The 21059-nt window shown below is 41.9% G+C and overlaps 1 protein-coding gene across 1 annotated transcript in view; it reads left to right on the top strand.

Annotated features, from left to right (window-relative positions):
* Nucleotides 1-21059, top strand: part of LOC126267964 (BRISC and BRCA1-A complex member 2-like) — a 51417-nt gene that overhangs the window by 9317 nt on the left and 21041 nt on the right. The window contains exon 3 of the mRNA XM_049973305.1: nt 15230-15376. Coding sequence (XP_049829262.1) covers nt 15230-15376 — 147 coding nt within the window. The remainder of the gene's footprint in view (nt 1-15229; nt 15377-21059) is intronic.

Below are 21059 nucleotides of genomic sequence, written 5' to 3'. Positions count from 1 at the left end.
TCCCTAGGTCCGTCTACAAACATTTTCGTACTGCAGATGTGTTCAGTGCCCTCTTCTGTCCCCCTTGCAGGTTCGGGGGTGAGAATAGGCCCGAGGTATTCCTGCCTGTCGTAAGAGGTGACTAAAAAGAGTCTCTCACATTTTGGCTTTTATGTTATGGTCCCCTTTAGGGTTTGACCTCATTCTTCAAAATTTTTCCGAAGAGTGAGCAAATTGGGGAAGGACGCCTTACATGGTGCATCATGTCCATCGTGCCTTGAGATCTGCAGCCCATTTTCTCGTCGTCGCATTGCAGTCCCGCTCATTCTCCATCTCTTGGGTGAGGACACCTTCCTGGATGTGTTTTCCACTATTCACTATGCAGTGTCACTTTCTGCGCCGACAGTGACCATGGACTTGTTCTCACCTGATATCCAGCATGTTAGCCAATCCGTTATGGTGTGGCAGCCATGTACACTGTTGGTTGTAGCCCCCTGACAACACAGAGATCACTCTGCTGATGTCTGTGCTGTTAATTCCCCATGTATGCCAAGGAGTAGATGCCTGTCACTGAGGCATTGGGACTCCCAGCAATGGCCATACTACGAGGTGGCCTTTGCTGCGGATAGGTGGCGCCCATGGGGAGGGACCCTGGTTGGAGTAGATGGCATCAGAGCGGATGACACGCGATGAAGTGTACTACGTCATCACTTGCTTGCGATCAAACACCAGCAGTCTCAAAGTGTTCTCTAAGTCGCAGTACAGTGCAAGGAAGTTCGATGCAAGGAAGTTCGATCATAAATCATTCCCCTCCCTGGCCACACCATGGGAGGAATGCCAGGCTAAGCATGGCAAGTTTGGTGAGGTGGAGTACTTGTGCAAAATGCAGTCAGGGGTCAGTCTCGATAAAAACAGCATCCTCTGCCCAGTCACAGGCATTACTCGCTTGTGGCAAGTTGGGGGATGTTTCTGTTACCATCACATCCCATAAGAGCTTAAATATGGTCCAGGGTATTATATTTCACAGTGACCTTCTTTTGCAGTCTGACAATGAGCTGCACATCAACTTAGAGCGACGAGGCGTTCATTTTGTCCAGCGCGTCCTTTGGGATCTGAGGGATAATCAGGTTGCCACCGGTGCCTGCATCTTGGCCTTTGAGGGTGACACGTAGCCCGAGAAGGTCAAAGTGATGGTCTAACACTGTGATGTAAACCCATATATCCTTCCCCCTATGCGGTGCTTTAAGTGCTGGAAGTTCGGCCACTGTACTTCTTGCATCACATGCCGAGATTGCGGACACCCGTCACATCCCAATACTCCATATGCCCCACCTCCCATCTGTGTCAGCTGCGGAGAGCATCATTCCCCTTGCTCGCCAGACTGCAGGATTTTAAAGCGCAAAAAGAAAACCATGGAATAAAAGACCCTGGACTGTCTGACCTACACTGAGTCTAAGAGGAAATTGGAGTGTTCACATCCTGTGGCTATGACCTCCTCTTATGCTGCTGCTACGAGAACAGTTGTAGCCCCATCTGTTCTGCAAATTCCAGTCGGCTCTCCTGCCCCCTTGATGGTGAGGGGGGGGGAGCACTTCCCTCACTGTTGCTCCCACACCAACTACCTCGGGAGCAGTGATGCCCCCCCCCCCCCTCCCCCAACCATCGGGGACCCCATTCCCAACTTTTCAGCCGAAGAAGTGTAAGTCTTCTTTGCCACCTCTCACTAAAAGGGGTCCCTTGGATCTTTCACTTCCCAGGTTTGTGCTAGTGGGAAAGATAACTTCCGCCAGTGGCTGAAGTGTCCAAAAGTAGCTGATTGTAGGGCTTCGCATGATCATCCTCAGTCCCAGAGAATCAGTCCAAGCCCTCCCAGCCAGAGAAACCCAAGGAGCAGTGAGAGAAATCCAAAAAGAAGACCCCCAGGACCAAGGGACTTGTGGGGAACCCACACCACTGCTACCCACAAGCTTTGCTTCTGAAGATGATGAGGAGATTCTGGTGTCCGCTGAGGACCTAGATCTCGCTGACCCTCAGACACCATGGATACAGGCGGCTCAGGAAATAAATCAGTAGCAGCAGGTGACCCTGAGGCGTAAACTGCCTCATTGAACGTTCCATGCCTTCCCAGCCTGATACTCACGTCATCCTCCAGTGGAATTGAGCGGTTTTTTCCACCGCCTGGCTGAGTTATGCCAACAGTTATGCTTTACAACTGCTATCTGTATTGCCCTGCAGGAAACCTGGTTCCCGGCAATGCGGATCCCTGCCCTCCGTGGCTGTAAGGGATATAACAGGAACCGTAGCAACTATAATAGTGTGTTAGATGGAGTTTGCGTCTATATCCTGAACTCAGTATGCAGTGAACCTGTGCCCCTTCAAACTCCTCTTGAAGCTATTGCTGTCCAGGATAAGGAAAACTGACGAAATAACTGTGTGCAACGTATATCTTCCTCTAGATAGTGTAGTACCACTGAATGCGTTGGCTGCACTGATTGATAAACTCCCTAAATCTTTCCTACTTTTGGAAGATTTTATCGCTCTTAACCCCTTGGGGGGTTGGCACCGTGCTTACTGGCCGAGGCAGATATGTCGAAAATTTACTGTCACAACTTGACTTCTGCTTCTTAAATACAGGCGCCTCCACACACTTAGCATGGCACATATTCAGCATTGATCTCTCGGTTTGTAGTCCTGGCCTTCTCCCATATATCCACTGGAGAGGATATGGCACATGGCTACCTGTGTGGTAGTGATCACTTCCCCATGTTCCTGTCACTGCCCCAGTGTCAAACCCATGGGTGCCTGCCCAGATGGGCTTTAAGCAAGGCCAACTGGAAAACTTTCACCTCTGCTGTCACCATTGAGTCTCCACCACACAGTAACATCAATGTGATTGTTGAGCAGATGACCAAAACTATCGTTTCTGCGGCAGAAAACACGATCCCTCACTCTTCAGGGTGCCCGCGGTGAAAGGCAGTGCCTTGGTGGTCGCTGGAAGCATTTAAGGAGCGTAGGCGAGCTCCACAGTGGCATAAGCGACACCCGTCCCTGGATCACCTCATAGCCTTTAAACAGCACCGTGCCCATGTTCACCATGATGGAGGCAGGAGTGTTGGGCGAGATATGTCTCGAACGTTGGGTGCCATGTGTCAGCTTCCCAAGTCTGGACAAAGATCTAACGTGTTTTTGGGTACCACCCCAACAGGTGTTCCCGGTGTTAACATAAATGGTGTGTTATCGACTGACATAAAAGCGATTGCCGAGGACTATGCAGAAGCCTCTGCATCAGAGAATTACCTCTCCAGCCTTTCACACACTCAAATGACGCTGGGAATCCTATAACACCCCATTTACAGAGTGGGAGCTCCTCTGTGCCCTGACACATTGCCGGACACAGCTCATGGCCCAGATTGGATCCACAGTCAGATGAGTAAACATCTCTCATCTGACTACAAGTGACAGCTCCTCGTCATCTTCAACCAGATCTGGTGCAACGGCGTCTTTCCATTCCAGTGGCAGGAGAGCACCATCGTTCTGGTGCTCAAACCCAGTAAAAACCATCTTGATGTGGATAGCTATTAGCCCATCAGCCTCACCAATGTTTGTAAGCTGCTGCAGCATATGGTGTATCGGTGGTTGGGTTGGGTCCTGGAGTCACGTGTCCTACTGCCTCCACGTTAGGGTGGCTTCCGCCAGGGTCGCTCTACAACTGACTTGTGTCCCTCGAGTCTGCCATCCGCACAGCCATTTCCAGATGCCAACACCAGGTTGCCATCTTTTTTTATATTTACGAAAAGCGTATGACACGACCTGGCGTCGTCATATCCTTGCACATTATACGAGTGGGCTCTCTGGGGCACGGTCCTGATTTTTGTCCATAATTTCCTATTATTTCGTACTTTTCGTGTCCAAGGTGGTGCCTCCAGTAGTTCCATCCATATCCAGGAGAATGGAGTCCCGCAGGGCCCCGTGTTGAGTGTATCTCTATTTTTAGTGGCCATTAATGGCCTAGCAGCAGCTATAGGGGCATCTGTCTCACCTTCTCTGTATGCGGATGACTTCTGCATTTCTTACTGCTCTTCCAGTACTGGTGTTGCTGAGCGGTGCCTACAGGGAGCCATTCACAAGGCGGAGTCATGGGCTCTAGCCCACGGCTTCCAGTTTTCAACCATGAAGTCATGTGTCATGCACTTCTGTCAGCATTGTACCGTTCGTCCGGAACCAGGACTTTATCTTACTGACGATCCACTCACTGTAGTGGAGGCACATTGATTCTTAGGACTTGTTTTCAGTGCCTCATTGACTTGGCTACCTCACCTTCGTCAGCTTAAGCAGAAATGCTGGCAGCACCTCAGTGGCTTCCACTGCTGAGCAACACCAACTAGGGTGCATATTGCTCTATGCTGCTGCAGCTCTACAGAGCCCTTGTTCAATCCCGCCTTGACTGTGGGAGTGTGGTTTATGGTTCGGTGGCACCCTCGGAGTTTTGTTTACTCGACCCAGTGAATCACTGTGGCGTTCGCCTAACGACAGGTTCTTTTAGAATGAGTCCGGTGACCAGTGTCCTGGTGGAGGCCAGAGTCACTCCATTGAAGGTTATACGTGCACATCTGCTAGCCAGCTATGTTGCACATGTTCATAGTTCTCCTGCGCATCCAAATTACCGTCTCCTTTTCCCACCCGCGACTGCCCATCTCCTGCATTGGCAGTCCAGGTCAGGGCTAATGATTTCGGTTCACGTGCAATCCCTTCTGTCTGAACTGGAGTCCTTCCCTTTACCACCTATACTTAAGGTCCATTCGCATACACCTCCATGGTGTACACCTAGGTCGCGGCTTTGCCTGTAACTTTCACGTGGCCCTGAGGACTCAGTTAACCTTGCGACTCTCTGCTGTCACTTCCTGTCGATTTTCCGCATGTACTGGGGCCATGAAGGGGTTTACACTGATGGCTCGATGGCCAATGGTCACGTTGGCTTTGCCTATGTTCATGGAGGACATATACAGGGTGGCACACAAAATTTGTTACCATTTTGTTTTTGAATATAAAGTTTATTGTCAATACAGATCTGAAAGGAACATATACTACAATGAAGAGGAGATGGAGATTTGTTCTAACTCAGCACGTGCTCAATATGTCCACCATTTCGTTTCCTAACTTCCTTCAAACTGACACTGAAGCTAGTGATTACTCTACGGCACACGTCTTCCGTAGTTTCATTGTAAGCTTGAAGAATAAATCTTCTCAGCTCCATTAAATCACATGGACGTTTCGGGAAAATTTTTTCATTTAGGTAACCCCAAAGAAAAAAGCCACATGGACTGAGGTATGGACTATTGGGGGGCCAATTTTGTCCGTCATTGAAGCGACCTGGAAACCTGAGTGAAATGATCCGCATGTTCAAATGCTCGTGTAAAAACTCCAACATCGTGTTTGCAGTATGTGGCCTTGCTCTATCTTGCATGAACAACTTCGTGTTGAAGGGCAAGGCAGTAGCAAGAAGCTGTGGAATTAAATGAAGCTCAGAAGACTTATTCTTCAAGCTTCCAGTGGAATTACGGAAGACGTGCCGTAAGGTAATCACTAACTTCAGTGTTCGTTTGAAGGATGTTAGAATTCGAAATGGTGGACATATAGAGCATGTGCTGAGTTAGAACAAATCTCCATGGACGACTCTTTATTGTAGTATATGTTCCTTTCAGATTGTACTGACAATAAACTTTATATTCAAAAACAAAGTGGGGTTACCTCCTGCACCGTGAAGACCCGCCTCAGTGTCAGTGTGGCGCTCCATTGACAGTGGCCCATCTTATGGTTAGTTTTAAGTTCTGTTTGTGAGAGTTGGTTGTATCATTTGATCTAAGTTTTAGCACATGTCCTTTGTTCCTCTGTTGGGGTTTATATGACCCGGGACAACTGGGAGAACCGGGAAAAACCGAGGAATTGTTTAAAATTCCGAGAATTTTTCATTATTTAAGATTTCGGTTAAATTTTTGTGATTTTGGCTGGTAAGAACTGATACTCAAACATAGGATATTATTGTATCCCGCTACTGCAGTATAATACTGCTGCAACAAAACATGAGTAAGAGAAAAAAAGAAAACGAAGATAAAACTTAAGTTGCAAAGGAAATGCACCATATACAACAACAAAACACAGTGCTCATACAAGCGTCTGCCAACAGCTAAGTGTGTCAAAGGCTTTAGAAAGACTATGCAATGCTTTATAACAGCAAATTGCCTCCGATGAACGTGATGTGACAACTGTTTAAGTTAGATTCGTTTGAGCAGTTGCAGGCGGGCTCTTGGGCATGTGCAGTTGCTTCTGGTTACAGAAGTGTGGCTGGATGCCACTATCTAGTATTTCCCCGTTTCAAAAATATTGTAGATCCAGGGCTGATGCTCAGAGCAGTCTGAGTTGTGGTGGGGAGGTGGATCGTCTCCACATGACCTGTGTTTACGTTCAGTGATTTTGCTGTTTCCTTTTTATTTATTGCTCTCACGTTAATTGAAAAACAAAATGGATTTTTGTGGCCGGGAGCTATCAAATGAATAAAATATGTTCGCATAATCACGGAAGGCTAAAATATGTTGTTAGTTTCTGATTTTATTTCCACCTTTCCGACTGTCAAGCATTAATCACCTTGCAGAACAATAAATTTATTTTTGTCGGTTTGCGAAAGAGATTTGGCTTTTATTTATATTTTCCGCTGAGGCAGTCAATTTATTTGAAATGAAGTGTTTAATTTCACACTATTGGCTAGTTTCAACTGTTGGCTGCATTTCAAGTGGACGTATGGCATTATGCCGTAATAAAGAACGAAACATGAGATAATACAGTAATGGTACTCCATGAAAATTTACATCCTAATCTGGACATACAAATGTGCACTTTAAGCCGAATTATGGTTCACGAAATTCCGATGCTCTTAAAGTATCCTCTGATGTCTTGTTTCTTTTATGATGTAACATCTTTTAATGTTATGGATATAATAGAGGGAAACATTCCATGTGGGAAAAATATAAAATATATGGTGTGTGCGGATGGATATGGGTGTGTGTGCGCGCGAGTGTATACCTGTCCTTTTTTCCCCCTAAGATAAGTCTTTCCGCTCCTGGGATTGGAATGACTCCTTACCCTCTCCCTTAAAACCCACATCCTTTCATCTTTCCCTCTCCTTCCCTCTTTCCTGATGAAGCAACCGTTGGTTGCAAAAGCTTGAATTTTGTGTGTATGTTTGTGTGTCTATCGACCTGCCAGCACTTTCGTTTGGTAAGTCACATCATCTAAGATATATAGATCTTTTAATGTTTTACACATAAGAACATCGGGCTTCCTGTGTCATTGTAGCTGCGCAAGTGCCGTGACGCCTGTTATATCACACTCTCTGACAACTGCTGAAACGAACCTTTTCTAACAGGTCGCGGAAAATGTTGGGAATGGTGGTTTGAAAAGTGTTGCATTCAAAGTAAATTTCCTTTTACGCAAGATGAACTATGTGCGAGTATGTATGGTGAATTTCTTAAAAAATCAACTCTTTGAGGAGACTATGTAGAAGAACTTAGAGCCCAGATCAGACATTTACATTGTTGTTAACAAATTACTGGCGCATTTGTGTGATGTATCTTAAAGTGTAACACGCGCAAAAAGATCAACATTATATGTGGAAGCTTAGCTTTTCTTCCAGCTTATTATTATATGTGAAAGCTATATATATTAATTTAAACCATTAAGTTTTCTTAATTGAGTGTTCGCGCTACTTAAGAGTGATCATGCTGTTTACTGACTGCATCACGTGTCTTATGCTATTATCAGCTGGTGAGATCATGTGATATGAGCTATGACTGGCTTACAAAATCGCACCGCAATCTCGATTTCAGTGCTTCAGAAAGTAATATGCGGTGTCTAGGGGAATCGAATTTATACCTTCGCAATACGAAAATATGCAGCATTCATGCATGGCAAAAGTATTTTCGCCCGGGAAAAAGTGTATTTTTAACTGGGAAATCTGGGAATTTTTTTTCCTTATCCACATATACACCCTGTCTGTGTCCTCCACCCTAGTGCTTTTAGGGTGGAGATTTTTATGTTTTGCTGAGTAGCTGGCTTCTCCTATTTATTCTCATGGTCAGTCAGCCATGCTCATCTGCTTTGTTGTTTTACTCTCTTCATCCCGTTTCTTGTGTTTCTGTGGTTTTCTTCTTCCCCGTTTGTCCATTTACACTTTTGTTGCCCTTCATCATTCTTATGATTTTTCCTTTCATTCTGTTTTGTGTTGTCAGTCTCGTTTGTTTTATTCTCACACTTGTGGCATTGTTTTATTCGGAACAAGGGAATGATGACCTCATAGTTTGGTCCCTTCTCCCCTCTTTTAATGCAACCAACCATCCTCTGTTGTAGCGTGATGATTCATACGTGACCATGGGTATCTACCTGTATTTGTAAGGTTTCTGAAATTTTTTCGCATCATCTGTTTATTTCAACTATTTCTCTTATATTTCCATGTGAATGCTTTATTTCCCTGTGATGATTATGTGTGTAAGTGTGTTTTAATGAAATATTTGGAGGAAACACTTGGTGAATGTAATCTCATGAGAACAACAAAATACCTTCCTTTTTAATGGTTTCCACTCCTACTCACTTAGTGTATCTGTGACACTCTTCCTCCTATTTCATATTACAAAATTGGCTACCCATCTTAGAACTTTTTGATGCCTCCACCCTCAGACCTATCTCATAAGGATCCCATTCTGCACGGCAATGCTATAGATGATGACAGACAAGTTTTATACATAAAGTCTCTACTAGATTTGTTGCATTTACTAAGTGTTCTGCCAATAAAACACACTCATTGGTTCCTCTTTCCTGTGACATTTTGTATGCAGTGGTTCCAATTTAATTTGTGTATATTTATAATCTGTAAGTATTTAGTTCAATCAATAATCTTTAAATGTAAGCAGGAGGAAATCGAGGATGGAGTAGCAACAATATTATGAATAGGATAGATTGCTACTGATCATTTACAGCAGATGTTGGGTTGCCGATAAGCACAACAAATGACTGCTATAAATTTGAGCTTTCAGCACATTCACACACACAGTTTAGCATTCTGACAACTTAAAGTGTGAGTGTGGATCTGGGTTATATTCGACTTATTTCCCCAAACCGCCTTCCACTTCTTTACTGAATAACTGGCTGCTGGAAACCCTCTTGACTTTTTCTCCATCAAATACGCTAGGTACAGGAATTTTTAGACTCTTTCTACTTATGAAATTAGTAGACATACAAACCTTATTTTTCGACAACTAACGATGTATTTGACCTCCATACACAATAAAAATTTCATTTTCCACATGATAATGTAACTTCCTGCAACTCTCGTACAGTCAGATATTAGAAACAAATTGAGTTACAGTTAAAAGAAAGTTGGCTTGGACACCACGACTTTTCTTAACATGAATCATAAAATGAGTCTTGCCTCTAACAAGGTTGTGTCTAGAGTCTACAAAAGTATGTTTTCAACTGTTCTTGTTTTAATAACAATATTCAATGACGCAATAAGTACAGAGCTGCATATACAATCCATAGTTATTCCTTACACACTCACTAAAACGTCTGTGGATTGCCCGACAGGTACTTGCCGGTGCCGTCCGACTGCCTTGTCTACTTTCTTCCCACGACTGATTTTAAACCTGCACACACAAACATGTGACATGCAGTTGGTAGGATTCTACCATCCCACACTCATATCCAGAATATCGTGTGATCGAGACAATAGAAGGCTGAGTGGTTCTAGAATTTACACAGAAATTCTCGAATCGCTACAACATGGTTACTATGTCTGGCCATGGAGGCTGCACTTTGTACACCTGCTGCACTTGATAGTGAAAAGCAATCTGTGGGCAGTGGGGGTAAGGAGGGGCTGGGGTAGGCAGGCGGAGGGTAGCAGGTTAGGGGTGGGGTAAGGTGCAGTAATGCTTGTGAGAGCATGTAGGGACATGGTGGGGTTGATAGATTCAGTCAGGAGGTTTGAGGGGGAGGCCTGGGGAAGGGGTTTGGAAAAGGAGAGAGGTAGAAGAGGGGAGAAAGACTAGTCGGTGGAATGGTTGAATAGAGGCTGTGTAATGCTGGAATGGGAACAGGAAAGTGGGTAGGTGGGTGAAGGACAGGGACTAGCGATGGTTGAGTGCAGGGGTTTTTGGGAACATAGGATATGTTGCAGGGAGAGTTCACACTTCTGCAGTTCAGAAAAACTGGTGTTTGTAGGAAGGATCCAGAAGACATTGGCTATGAAGTAATCACTGAAGTGAAGCAAGTTGTGGTACGCTGCATGTTCAAAGTCTGGGTGATCCAGCTCTCTTGGCCTCTGACAAACTGTGGCCAAGAGACATGTGGACCCTACAATTTCTAGATGTTCTAAATGTGATATTTCACATCCAGCTCACTCTCAAATGCCTCTTACATTAATGCAACTACTGCAGTTATGAGATTTTTGCCATTGACAATTCTCACGTACAGTATCAGAGAAAGAGAATATCTCGCGAATGAAGTGAAGTGTTATTCACAAAATCTCATTACATGGAAGTCTAGCAGTGGCAGATTCTTATTCAAATGTCATGGCAATAAAAGTGGCAACATTACTTTTACCCACTCTGAAAATCACAACCAGGTGACACGCCACATGCATGGTATTGGCAGTTCACAGAAATGCCACCATGAATGAAATGTTCTCTCTGCAACAGTGTGTGCAACTGACACGAAACTTCCTGGAAGATCAAAACTGTGTGCCGGATCCAGACTCGAACTGCAGAGTGAAAATTTCATTCTGGTAACGTACCCCAGGCTGTTGCTAAGCAATGTCTCTGCAGTATACTTTCTTCCAGAAGTAAAGCTGTGGGTATGGTTTTTGAGTCGTACTTGGGTTGCTCAATCAGTAGAGCATATGTCCCAAAAGGCAGAGATCTTGAGTTGAGTCACAATCTGGCACGCACTTAATCCATCTGGAAGTTTTAACACTACCACGGTTGGCATTTGCCGGTAATTTGAAAAGTTGACAGAGGTGCTGTTTCAGAGGGATTTCAAGCCAAGTGCTATGAATAGAATCAACATGGTGCCAGAAAACAAGTACATAATAGCTACCAACACTATTGCCAATACTTATTATCACAATTTACATTGTCTGCAGTTGCTCAAAACCCACAAGATTTGCAAGTTCTACAGGAAAAGGCAAAAAGTGCGACAACTCATTAGCTAAGTTTTGGAGCCCATTATGAATGTGCTGTGGCTGAGAATAATATTGAGGACCGGATTGGTGAAATGTACAAGCTTGTTTCATCTTTAATACATTAGGCTGATAAGGACGACTTTGTCTAGATGGTACACCATTCATTCAAGATGGAATTGTCCACTTCTTCAATTGAGTGAGCGGCATTTAAAATCGTCCAGCGGAACATATGATTTGAGACATTTGACTGAAAAAGCCTGTCACATGTGATGCTTAACATTTACCCATCAATCTTGATCGTTAAGATGAGTGGTTCAAAGTTGACTCTGAGATTAAATTGGCCAGATAAAGCATAATTTGAGAGGAACAGATTATGATAAAGAGTAACACTGCAGTGTTCATCCACAAAACAAGTTCCAGCAGTTGAGAGTACTGTCTACAGTATGACCTCTACTCCATCGCATGGCAACAAGCATAAAACTATTAGGTTGTTAATGTCACTTTGCTCATCACCAAGGTCATCACCTAAAATGTTGTATGTTAGGAAATTTTTCACAGATCCAAACACCTTAGTGCTGATACTACAGCATGGGGCTGTCGATCCACAAATAGAAATAGTGCCACAATTATTTCAGTAATAGAAGAAACAACCTTTCACCTACGATTATATCTTCACCTTAGTGTACAAACACAGCTGTTGATATTTCTGTTTGCACTCGATCTCTTTTTGTCTGGTTTGTGACTGGTAAGCATCAAAATACACTAAGGGGTTGGAGCAGTATGTCATTATTTTGAAAACACACAGGCAATGTTCTGTGAGAGACCTGACTACGAAGGTTTTTCAACCAAGCCACAAGGGGAAACAAACAACTTCCCTCTCCATGCAGTTGGATGTAAGACAGCTTGAAGGATCCACTGGAAACATTTCTCTGACCTTGCCAAGTAAAACTATCAAGAGCCCCTGCAGCATTCTGTATTATAACATTCTGAAACTTTCAGTGCTCTTGGGCTATTGCTTTAAGATGATCTATGTTAAGAAAATCTAGATTGCAGCCCACACATGAAATTTAAAAAAGATAAGAAAATTTTTGAATCAGTAAAAAAAATTGTGACTGGAAGTTGTTAATGTTTTGCATTCCACTCCCGTGTTAACATGACATTCACAGTGCATTTAAAATTAGCTGCAACTTTTGACGTTTGGCTGACCAGAGGATGACGTGATGCCGTTGCCCAGGTAACACCAGTGGCAAGCCAGCTTTCTCTACCATGCTGCCAGTGGTTCGGCTAATAGAAAGTGCCCGTTGCCACACCATGAACAAACTATACAATGTGGTGTCACACATTAGATGCATTAACGTTTGTCAGCGGCCATTGAAAACTCGTATATTTTCTGGCGTTGAAGAAGTGTTTTGTAGCTGTCAGGTATTGTGAACAACTGTTTTGTATTGGTGTTGCATTAATAACAACTGTACAGTACATATGAATACGAGATCTGCAATAAAAATGTCATTCAAGAACACATTCACTGGCTGTGAAGATAACATTCTGCTGCAAAACATTCCTATGAATTCGACAGTAGTATTGGGCTAAACACCGCACCACTCGGTTGCGTTGCATGAAGCTCCAACAAAGTAGTGGAGGAAAATTGATATTTTGCTCTGGGTATGAAGAAATGTTCCGTGATATAAAGTTGAACCTAGAATGTAGTTAATGGAACTTGTAGTGCTGTACAAGCACGGTAATTCTCATTTCACGAGCTGCTGATGGCCCTCAATAATTAAATTATTCCATTGAAAAAATCTGTAGTCATTTGAATATCACAGTAGCTATGGAAGTTTCTCAAATTAATCAAATGGCAAAACACTTGTCTTGCGTGCTATCATTTGCCAAGATATTGTTTCGCTACATTCCGTGAGCTGAAGATGGCCCTCAATAATTAAATTATTTCATTGAAAATATCTGTAGTCATTTGAATATCACAGTAGATATGGAAGTTTCTCAAATTAATCAAATGGCCAAACACTTGTCTTGCGTGCTATCATTTGCCAAGATATTGTTTCGCTATCTCAAACCATTTATAAGGTATGAGGATTTATGAATATTTCATTCTAGTTTTTTCACTGGCAAAAGAGTTCATGACGGAGCGCTTGATGTACATTCCGTTTTCTCAAGACTGGAAGCAGACACCAATATCCTTCCAAGTTTAAAAACTAATTCATTTTATCATCTACCCTTAAAAGGTAGCAACGTGTAACCTAACACGCACCAAACACAAGTTCATAGTGATACCTTTTTTTCACTGCCAACTTAAGAACTTCCTGCAGTAGTTTACCTATGAAAAACCGTAATAACTATGGCAATTAACAAAACAATAGGAGGTTATAAGATGTGCCAGAATGAGTTTATTTTCTGAATAGTTTCTTTAAAATCATTTGAGAAAGATGGCAGTTTATCTGGCTTGCGCGGCTTGCTGTTCACGCAGTCAAGCGTCCATGCAGATTCCACACCGGGTAGCTCTAGCATTATACTGTAGTCACCTGCTCGCTGGCAACTATGCTTCCCTGCACTCACCGCATATTGAACTGTCAAAAGTCACAACTTGTTTTAAATGCATTGTAGAAACAAAATATGTTCACATTGGAGGTATAGTCACAAATAAAACAAAAAATTGTGGACATTTTTGCCCTGCCATCTGTTAACCATCAATCAGTTTCATTGTATCTCAGTTGAACTGAGAGAGGTGAGCCATCAAGATTTAGGTTTGCCATGATTTTTGTGAACTACACCAGCTGTTGTTTGGATGTTTCCTCAAAATGAGCATGTCCGTTTTCCTTCCCCAAACCAAGCTTGCATTACCTCTCATAGGATCTTATCATCAACAAGACGTTAAATCCTAATAGTCTTTCCTTCTCACAGTTGAAGATCACTTTTGATGCTCTTCCATTAATACCAACAAACTTCAACTGGCAGTCAGGCAAACGAAAATCACCACCTCCAGGATTGACAAGTGTTACTTGAGGGGACCATATTTTGCATCTGCAGCATTGCACCTGCTGTGCATTCTCAATTATTTACAACCAGAATGTCAAAATATCACTTTCTAATAAAGTTGGTATTATTGTACTGTTTACAATAGCCATACTAAAACTTTGAGAAATTACTATTGATTGATTGCTAAAATGTGCATAATATGTTAGCATCAAAATGTAATAAAATTGTAATGGATTGTGTCAATGTTTTAAAAGTGTACAGATAATTTTATAAGACGGTCTGTGTGTGTTATTCATTAAATATTTTGTGAAACCTCATCAGTTTAATGGAAATAAAGACAAATAATTAACCACATTTGAGAGTTCTGATTGAGCAGATAGTTATGAACAGATAGTGTTGTAATTTTCTTTTGAATATAGACCTACACAAAAAACTTTTCACATTCTGTAATCTAATAAATTAATGTCAATATTTGCTTTTACAGGACAGTAAAACCATAAGTGAATGTATTTATGCATTTTACACTTAACTGCAACACAACAGTACATAACTAGTGATACTTCATTGAAATTAGTTGCTATTTGACATCAGTCACATGCCACTAGGGATTTGTCACAGTGGTATTCAGCTGCCACAAACAGGAAGCTTGGTGTAAATTTAGAACAGGACTTGCTGTTGCAATATGCTGTTTGCACTGTTGAAACATTTAGTGATGCTTATTTTGTCAGCTCCTGTACTATATACATGATCAGTAATTATGATTTACAATTAAGTGAACTGATTCTTTGCTGCTACATTGGCGATAATGGACAGTTTGCATGTGATTTTGAAAACTGATTAGACAAACCCACTTCCAAGGTGTGATGTGTCAACTAACAAGTGAGTTTTAGTTGTACTGTATCTGCATCTTGTCTGACAGATTCTTTTTTCTTTTATGGAAGACAGTCAATGATAAATGTAAAAGAAATTAATTTATTGGCTGCCTTATCTCCATGAACTTTGCACTGTTACTAATTACGTGTCTATTACCAACAGGTTGAACTCCTGGAGCATGCAGACAGATCTCGACTGCACTTTGAGTATTCATCTTTGATTTGCCAGGCAGAAGTTGCTGAGGGAGACGTAGAGGTGCTGGTTGGAAGTGGTAGACAGCGAGCTTCAAGTTTCCTGATACGCCTCCAGGTCAGTTAATTTCCACTTACAAACTTAGGCTTCATGCAGTACATGTTATTGCTGTCCCTTCTTTTAAAGCACCCATGTGATTCATTAGTAGTACCCTATCTGCCACTGAGAACCAGAGTGGTCTAAGTAAAGGTGTGGTGGTATAACAACTCCCACTTGAGAGCACATTCTTCCTCTCATGCCAGGGTGAACTGTGTTCGCGGGAATAATGGTATAAGTCAAGCGGCAAGATCACGTGATCATGTTGTTCTGTGTGTTTGTTAAAGCTCTAAAATCAAAAAAGGCATTGCAGCAGTGCTAGTAAGTATTAGCATTGTTTTCTTTCTTTAGATTTGTAATATCCAGATGTTATTAAAGCAGAAATTGTTTTCAAGGGAAATTTGCTCTCCATGTTGGAAGTGTAGGTTAAAGGCTACATGAATCGAGCATGGACGTCTCACATAATAAATAATTAAATACATAAATCAAACAGTGTGCTTTGTTTGATCTATTCATGAAAAGATTGGAACAGAATATTCGCATGCCAGACAAGCAATTTTCATTAATAGAGTTTAAGTTTATGAGGTTGGATTTATTTATTTATGTTTTTCATTATTATTCTGTGTCCACTGAAGTTCTCCACACACTACCCGTGCTTAAAATTTATGGCCCAGGTTGAGTTAAGTTGTGAAAGTGAACCATAATTGCGAGACAGGAGAACACAGTTCATAGTGGGTTAAGCAGGATGAAATCACAATAGTTAGAAGTGTATTAGGCCAAAACATATATGAATCTAGAAGTGTACACACAGCCTTTATTTGCTGGACTGAACAGGGATGATCCAGATTATGAATTTTCCAGTGGTGGTGGAGGTCGCAACAATGAAGATTCTGATAATGACACTGTGGACTATTTAGAACAGTGTTTGTTGTCTGATCTAGCAACTGCAGAGTACTACACAAGAGAATTATAAATACTACAGCTAAATCTTTGGAGACTGATACCAGTCCTGAGCATCCTCCATTTCAGGAATCAGACGGATACTGGCAGAAGTAAAGCTGTGAGTACCGGGCGTGAGTCGTGCTTCGGTAGCTCAGTTGGTAGAACGCTTGCCCGCGAAAGGCAAAGGTCCCGAGTTCGAGTCTCGGTCGGGCACACAGTTTTAATCTGCCAGGAAGTTTCAGTATTAACACGGATCACTATACTAGAAAATCGAAGTCAGCTTCATGAAGGGACCACAGGACTATACTCACCAACCACCGAATTAGGAAATCAAAGTAAAGTTGCTCAAAATTTCAACATTTACCAACACAACACAAGATCCAGCACCTAGAAACAAAACCCATGATCTTTGGAATCAGGTGGGGGGGGGGGGGGGGGGGGACCACCAACCTCAAAATCACCAGAAACAGCCAGCAATGAGAAAGAGAAACCTAGGAGAATATTCTGTATCAACCAAAGGGAAACATGTTGAAAAACAGAAATTTAGTGGAAAAGACTGTGATTGTTGTGTGTGATACTTTTAAGTACTGGAGAGAGGTTTGCTTTGTTTAAAGCTTTTTGGTGTTTGGGAAACCTGAGGAAACAGAACAGTTACCTCTGCAGACTAGTGAAATATGATCATGTTCAACAGTGGTGATGAAGGTGAGCACAAGGAACTAAAATCAGTTACATACAGATATTTTGTGGCTGTAAAAATAGAAAGCATTCTTGTTTGCAAACAGTTTTTATTGATATCTTTTGCACTTCCAATGGTCAATTAACTCAAGCAGTAAAGAAAGAAGAATTGGAACAAATGCCTGGAGAGGATTTGAGAGGGAAGGATATCGCAAAAAACAAAATTTCCAAGAATGTTGTCAACATGGGAGTGGACCTCATTAAGTGGTTCCCACCTTACAACAGCGACTACATTGTGGCACGCATTCTGAATAGGAAATATTTCAGCCCTGATCTCAATATCATGTAAGATCTTTACAAAAATAACTGCATTGATAAACAAGTTCCAGAAAGGAAGGAGAGTTTGTACAGATGTATTTACAGGGAGAGATTCAACTTATTGTTCCATCCCCAGTGAGAGATTCCTGTGCTGCATGTGACTCCTTAAAGTTGAGAATTTTGACTGCAGAAGAACCACTTATATCGGTATTAGTTCAAAAACAAAACGAACTTTGGAGAACAGCAGAAATAGCACTGCAGTGTTTGGCTGAGGACAGCAAGCTCAGTCAAGGGAAGGTGAATATCGTAACCATATCTTTTTATTTTCAGAAAGCACTGTCTTTCCCTAAGTTTTCAACATCGAAAGATTACTATTATTAGAGGAACTTGTATGTATACAGCTGTGGCATTCATGATCAGAAAAGGGACAGTGGCTTTATATACATTTGGAATGAGACTTTGGCATCAAAAGGCTCCCAGGAAGTAGGTTCCTGCCTTCTAAAGCATGTAGAACTCTATGGCATGATGCACATAATGTAATAGCACTCAGTGACACACCAGTTGGTCAGAATTGGAATTCGAAACTTGCGCCAATTTGGATAGAAAGTGTAAACTCTCAAGAAAGGAGATCCATACAGTTGACCATAAGTTTATGTTATCGAGACACTTCTTTCTGCCAAACGATCGCGATTTTAGAGTTATCGAGACAAAATCAAGAACCGCTCAAATTTGATTTAATCTCATTCAAAAGGCAAGGAGAAAACAACCCGTTATCGTTTGTAAAATGACCCTTAATGGTTTTGTCTGAACAAAGGGAAAAGTGTGGCATTTAAGAAGAATAACACCCAAAATTAAAAGTTTAATTTGCTTTACATTCATTGGCTTCGTTTCCAGAAAGACTGCCCACATTTCATTTTATACAAAGAATCTCTTGAGGCAGGAATCTCTTTCAAAACTTTGAATATTACAATTTCATATCATGCCCATGGCCTGCACTTGTCTAGTGTTCAATTCATCCCTCTCAACAATGCTGTACCACCTGTCAACGAGACAAAAAGGAGAGATGATGAAACTTCTCCCCTACATCTCTCCAGTGCACCATGCTTTCTACAATCAACTGACAACTGCTAGTTGGCTCAGGAGTCTGGAGCTGAACATGTGTACCTTTAGCAGAGCAAGATGATGTGGACAGTGAAATCGAGTTAACAGAGATGCTCCATTATATAGCCTCTTGAAATATCAATGTGACAAGAATTACACTGTAGATGAACACACTGCTGAACTATTGCACGGACTCGATAGAGTGCATTCTAGTAACTAACAACAGTAATGAAATTATGTTAACTCAGTTTGTGAGAGAAAAGTGTATAATTAGAGAAATAACTGCAGACCCACAGTTACTGTATCACATTACGCTTACATTTTATAAATAAATTGCAGTTATGGAGATTTGAAGGCAGTAAATTCCTTCTCGGGTATGCAACTTTACTAAAACATTTACAAGAGGAGGGGTACAACTCCTCACTTACACCACTTTATTTTTCACCATGTGTAAATTGCTGAGAGGGCAAGTGGTTCTCCAACTTTTAGGGACTATAAAAAGGAATTTAAGGTACAAATACAGGGCGTACTCACCCTGGGACAACCAGGAAATCTGGGAAAAAACTGGGAATTTTTTCATCCAGGGGAAAACCGAGATAAACCCGGGAATTTTTCAGAATTCCAGGGATTTTTCATGGGTTTAGTTTTCAGTTTTAAATTTTTGTAATTTTGACTGGTAAGAAGTGACACTGCAACAAAGAATTTTACTTTAGCCCACTAGTGCAAAACAATACTGCAGCAGTAAAACATAAATGAGAGAAAGAAAACCAAAATAAACTTAAATTGGAAAGGAAATGTGCCATTTCCAACAACAAAACACGGTGCACACACAAGTGTCTGCCAACACCAAAATGTGCCAAATACTGTAGGACGAAGACTATGCAACACTTCATAACAACAAATGCTTCTGGTGACTATGAATTACATTAGGTTCATTTGAGCAGTGGGCTCGTGCGCATGCACAGTTGAGTCACATACGAGCAGTAACTACTCCCACTTAGGGCTACTTGAAGTGCAGCTGTTAGCTGTATCAGCAGTAGCAACAAGCAGAGAGACACTTGCCGGAAAAATTCTTCTGCTGCGCTGAAGCTGCCAGATTCGCACATGCCCTGAGCAGTTTAAGTTGCAGTGGAGAGAGCGGTAGTCTCCACGTGATTGTTTCCATGTGACCCATGTTTAGGTATAGTGATTTTGCTGTTTCTTCTTCGATTAAAACTCTCACGTTAAATGAAAACAAAATGGATTTCTTTGGCCGAGAGCTAGCAAATGAATTAAAATACATCCATACACTTGTGGAAGGCTAAAATATGTTTAAAGAATGGAAAATCCAGGACGGAATGTAACAATATTAGAGAGGAAAGTTGCTACTCGCCATATAACGGAGGTGCTGAGTTGCTATAGGCACAACAAAAAGTTCACACAGTTATAGCCTTTGGCCATTAAGTTATCGAGGGGATAGCTGGATTTAACAAAAATGTCACATCTGAAGGTAATTGATACTTTCAAGCTACTTCGATGATAACTGCTCTGAAGGTAGCAATGGAACTGAAACTGCTGAAGGTGGAACTTCATCCCATAGTCATGAACCTCCTCCTGCATTCTCTGGTGGGAGCTTATCAGAAGATGCACCCAGCAAAAGAGGGAGAGAACATGTGGTTGTACTGAAGAACCAAGAGTTCCCTCTTTCCTGACAAAGCAACCGCCGGTTGCGAAAGCTCGAAATTTTGTGTGTGTGTTTTCATTGTGCCTGTCTACCGGCGCTTTCCCGCTTGGTAAGTCTTGGAGTCTTTGTTTTTAATATATTTTTCCCATGTGGAAGTTTATATATATACACACACACACACACACACACACACACACACACACACACACACACTATGCGCTCACAAACCATTCATCCTATTGCAATGAAACTTTGGTGAAACTGACCGTAGGCCTACCAGTAGGGGTTGTTGGCGACTCCCGACAAGGGCCAGCAACTGCTTCTTCACTCATTTTGATAATGTTTCGCACAACTGCACAATAAAAACACGCACGACAGTACAGCGCAAAACAATAACGAAGCAGACGACAATGGCTACCTTGTACAACACAGTCAGCTACGTTATGTTGGCAGCGGTCGATACTGCGTCTCTACCGAAGCCTCCCGACGTTTACCAACTTCTACCGATTCAGGACTGGGGAGAGGTCTGCCATCTAAAAGTTTACACACTGTATAGAGGCTTTAAGGCAATTAAACTGTTTATCACGCTGTTAAAAAGCTTTTCTAGCAGTAGTACGATGGATATTAACACTCTGCTGCCCGGTGACACCACAGTGGTGTTGTGCGTGAAATTGTGGTCAGTGGCCAGCGACATCACCGTGATGTCATGTGCATAGTATCGCGCAGTGGCCGGTGACAGCACTTAAATATCTTTTGCATTCTGTTGGTATTTTGTTTAGGTAACAATAAGTTACATACATCAAAAAGTTTTTTGTTTTTATAAAAATTTGTGCCTTTTCATCATGACAGATGAAAGAGATGGTACGATTATTTATGATGAATGTGCAGAGTAAAACTTGGAGGATGCCACTACATAGTGCATGTCTCATCATTATCTGGTTGACATAAAGTAATACCAACTAATAGGCTTACATATTTCCGAAATGAATAAATGAAAACGAATGA

Source organism: Schistocerca gregaria, chromosome 1 (genome assembly GCF_023897955.1).
Source record: "Schistocerca gregaria isolate iqSchGreg1 chromosome 1, iqSchGreg1.2, whole genome shotgun sequence".
In the NCBI taxonomy this organism is placed as follows: Eukaryota; Metazoa; Arthropoda; class Insecta; order Orthoptera; family Acrididae; genus Schistocerca; species Schistocerca gregaria.
Note: the sequence above shows the minus strand (reverse complement) of the source record. Positions and strands in the feature narration are given on the sequence as shown.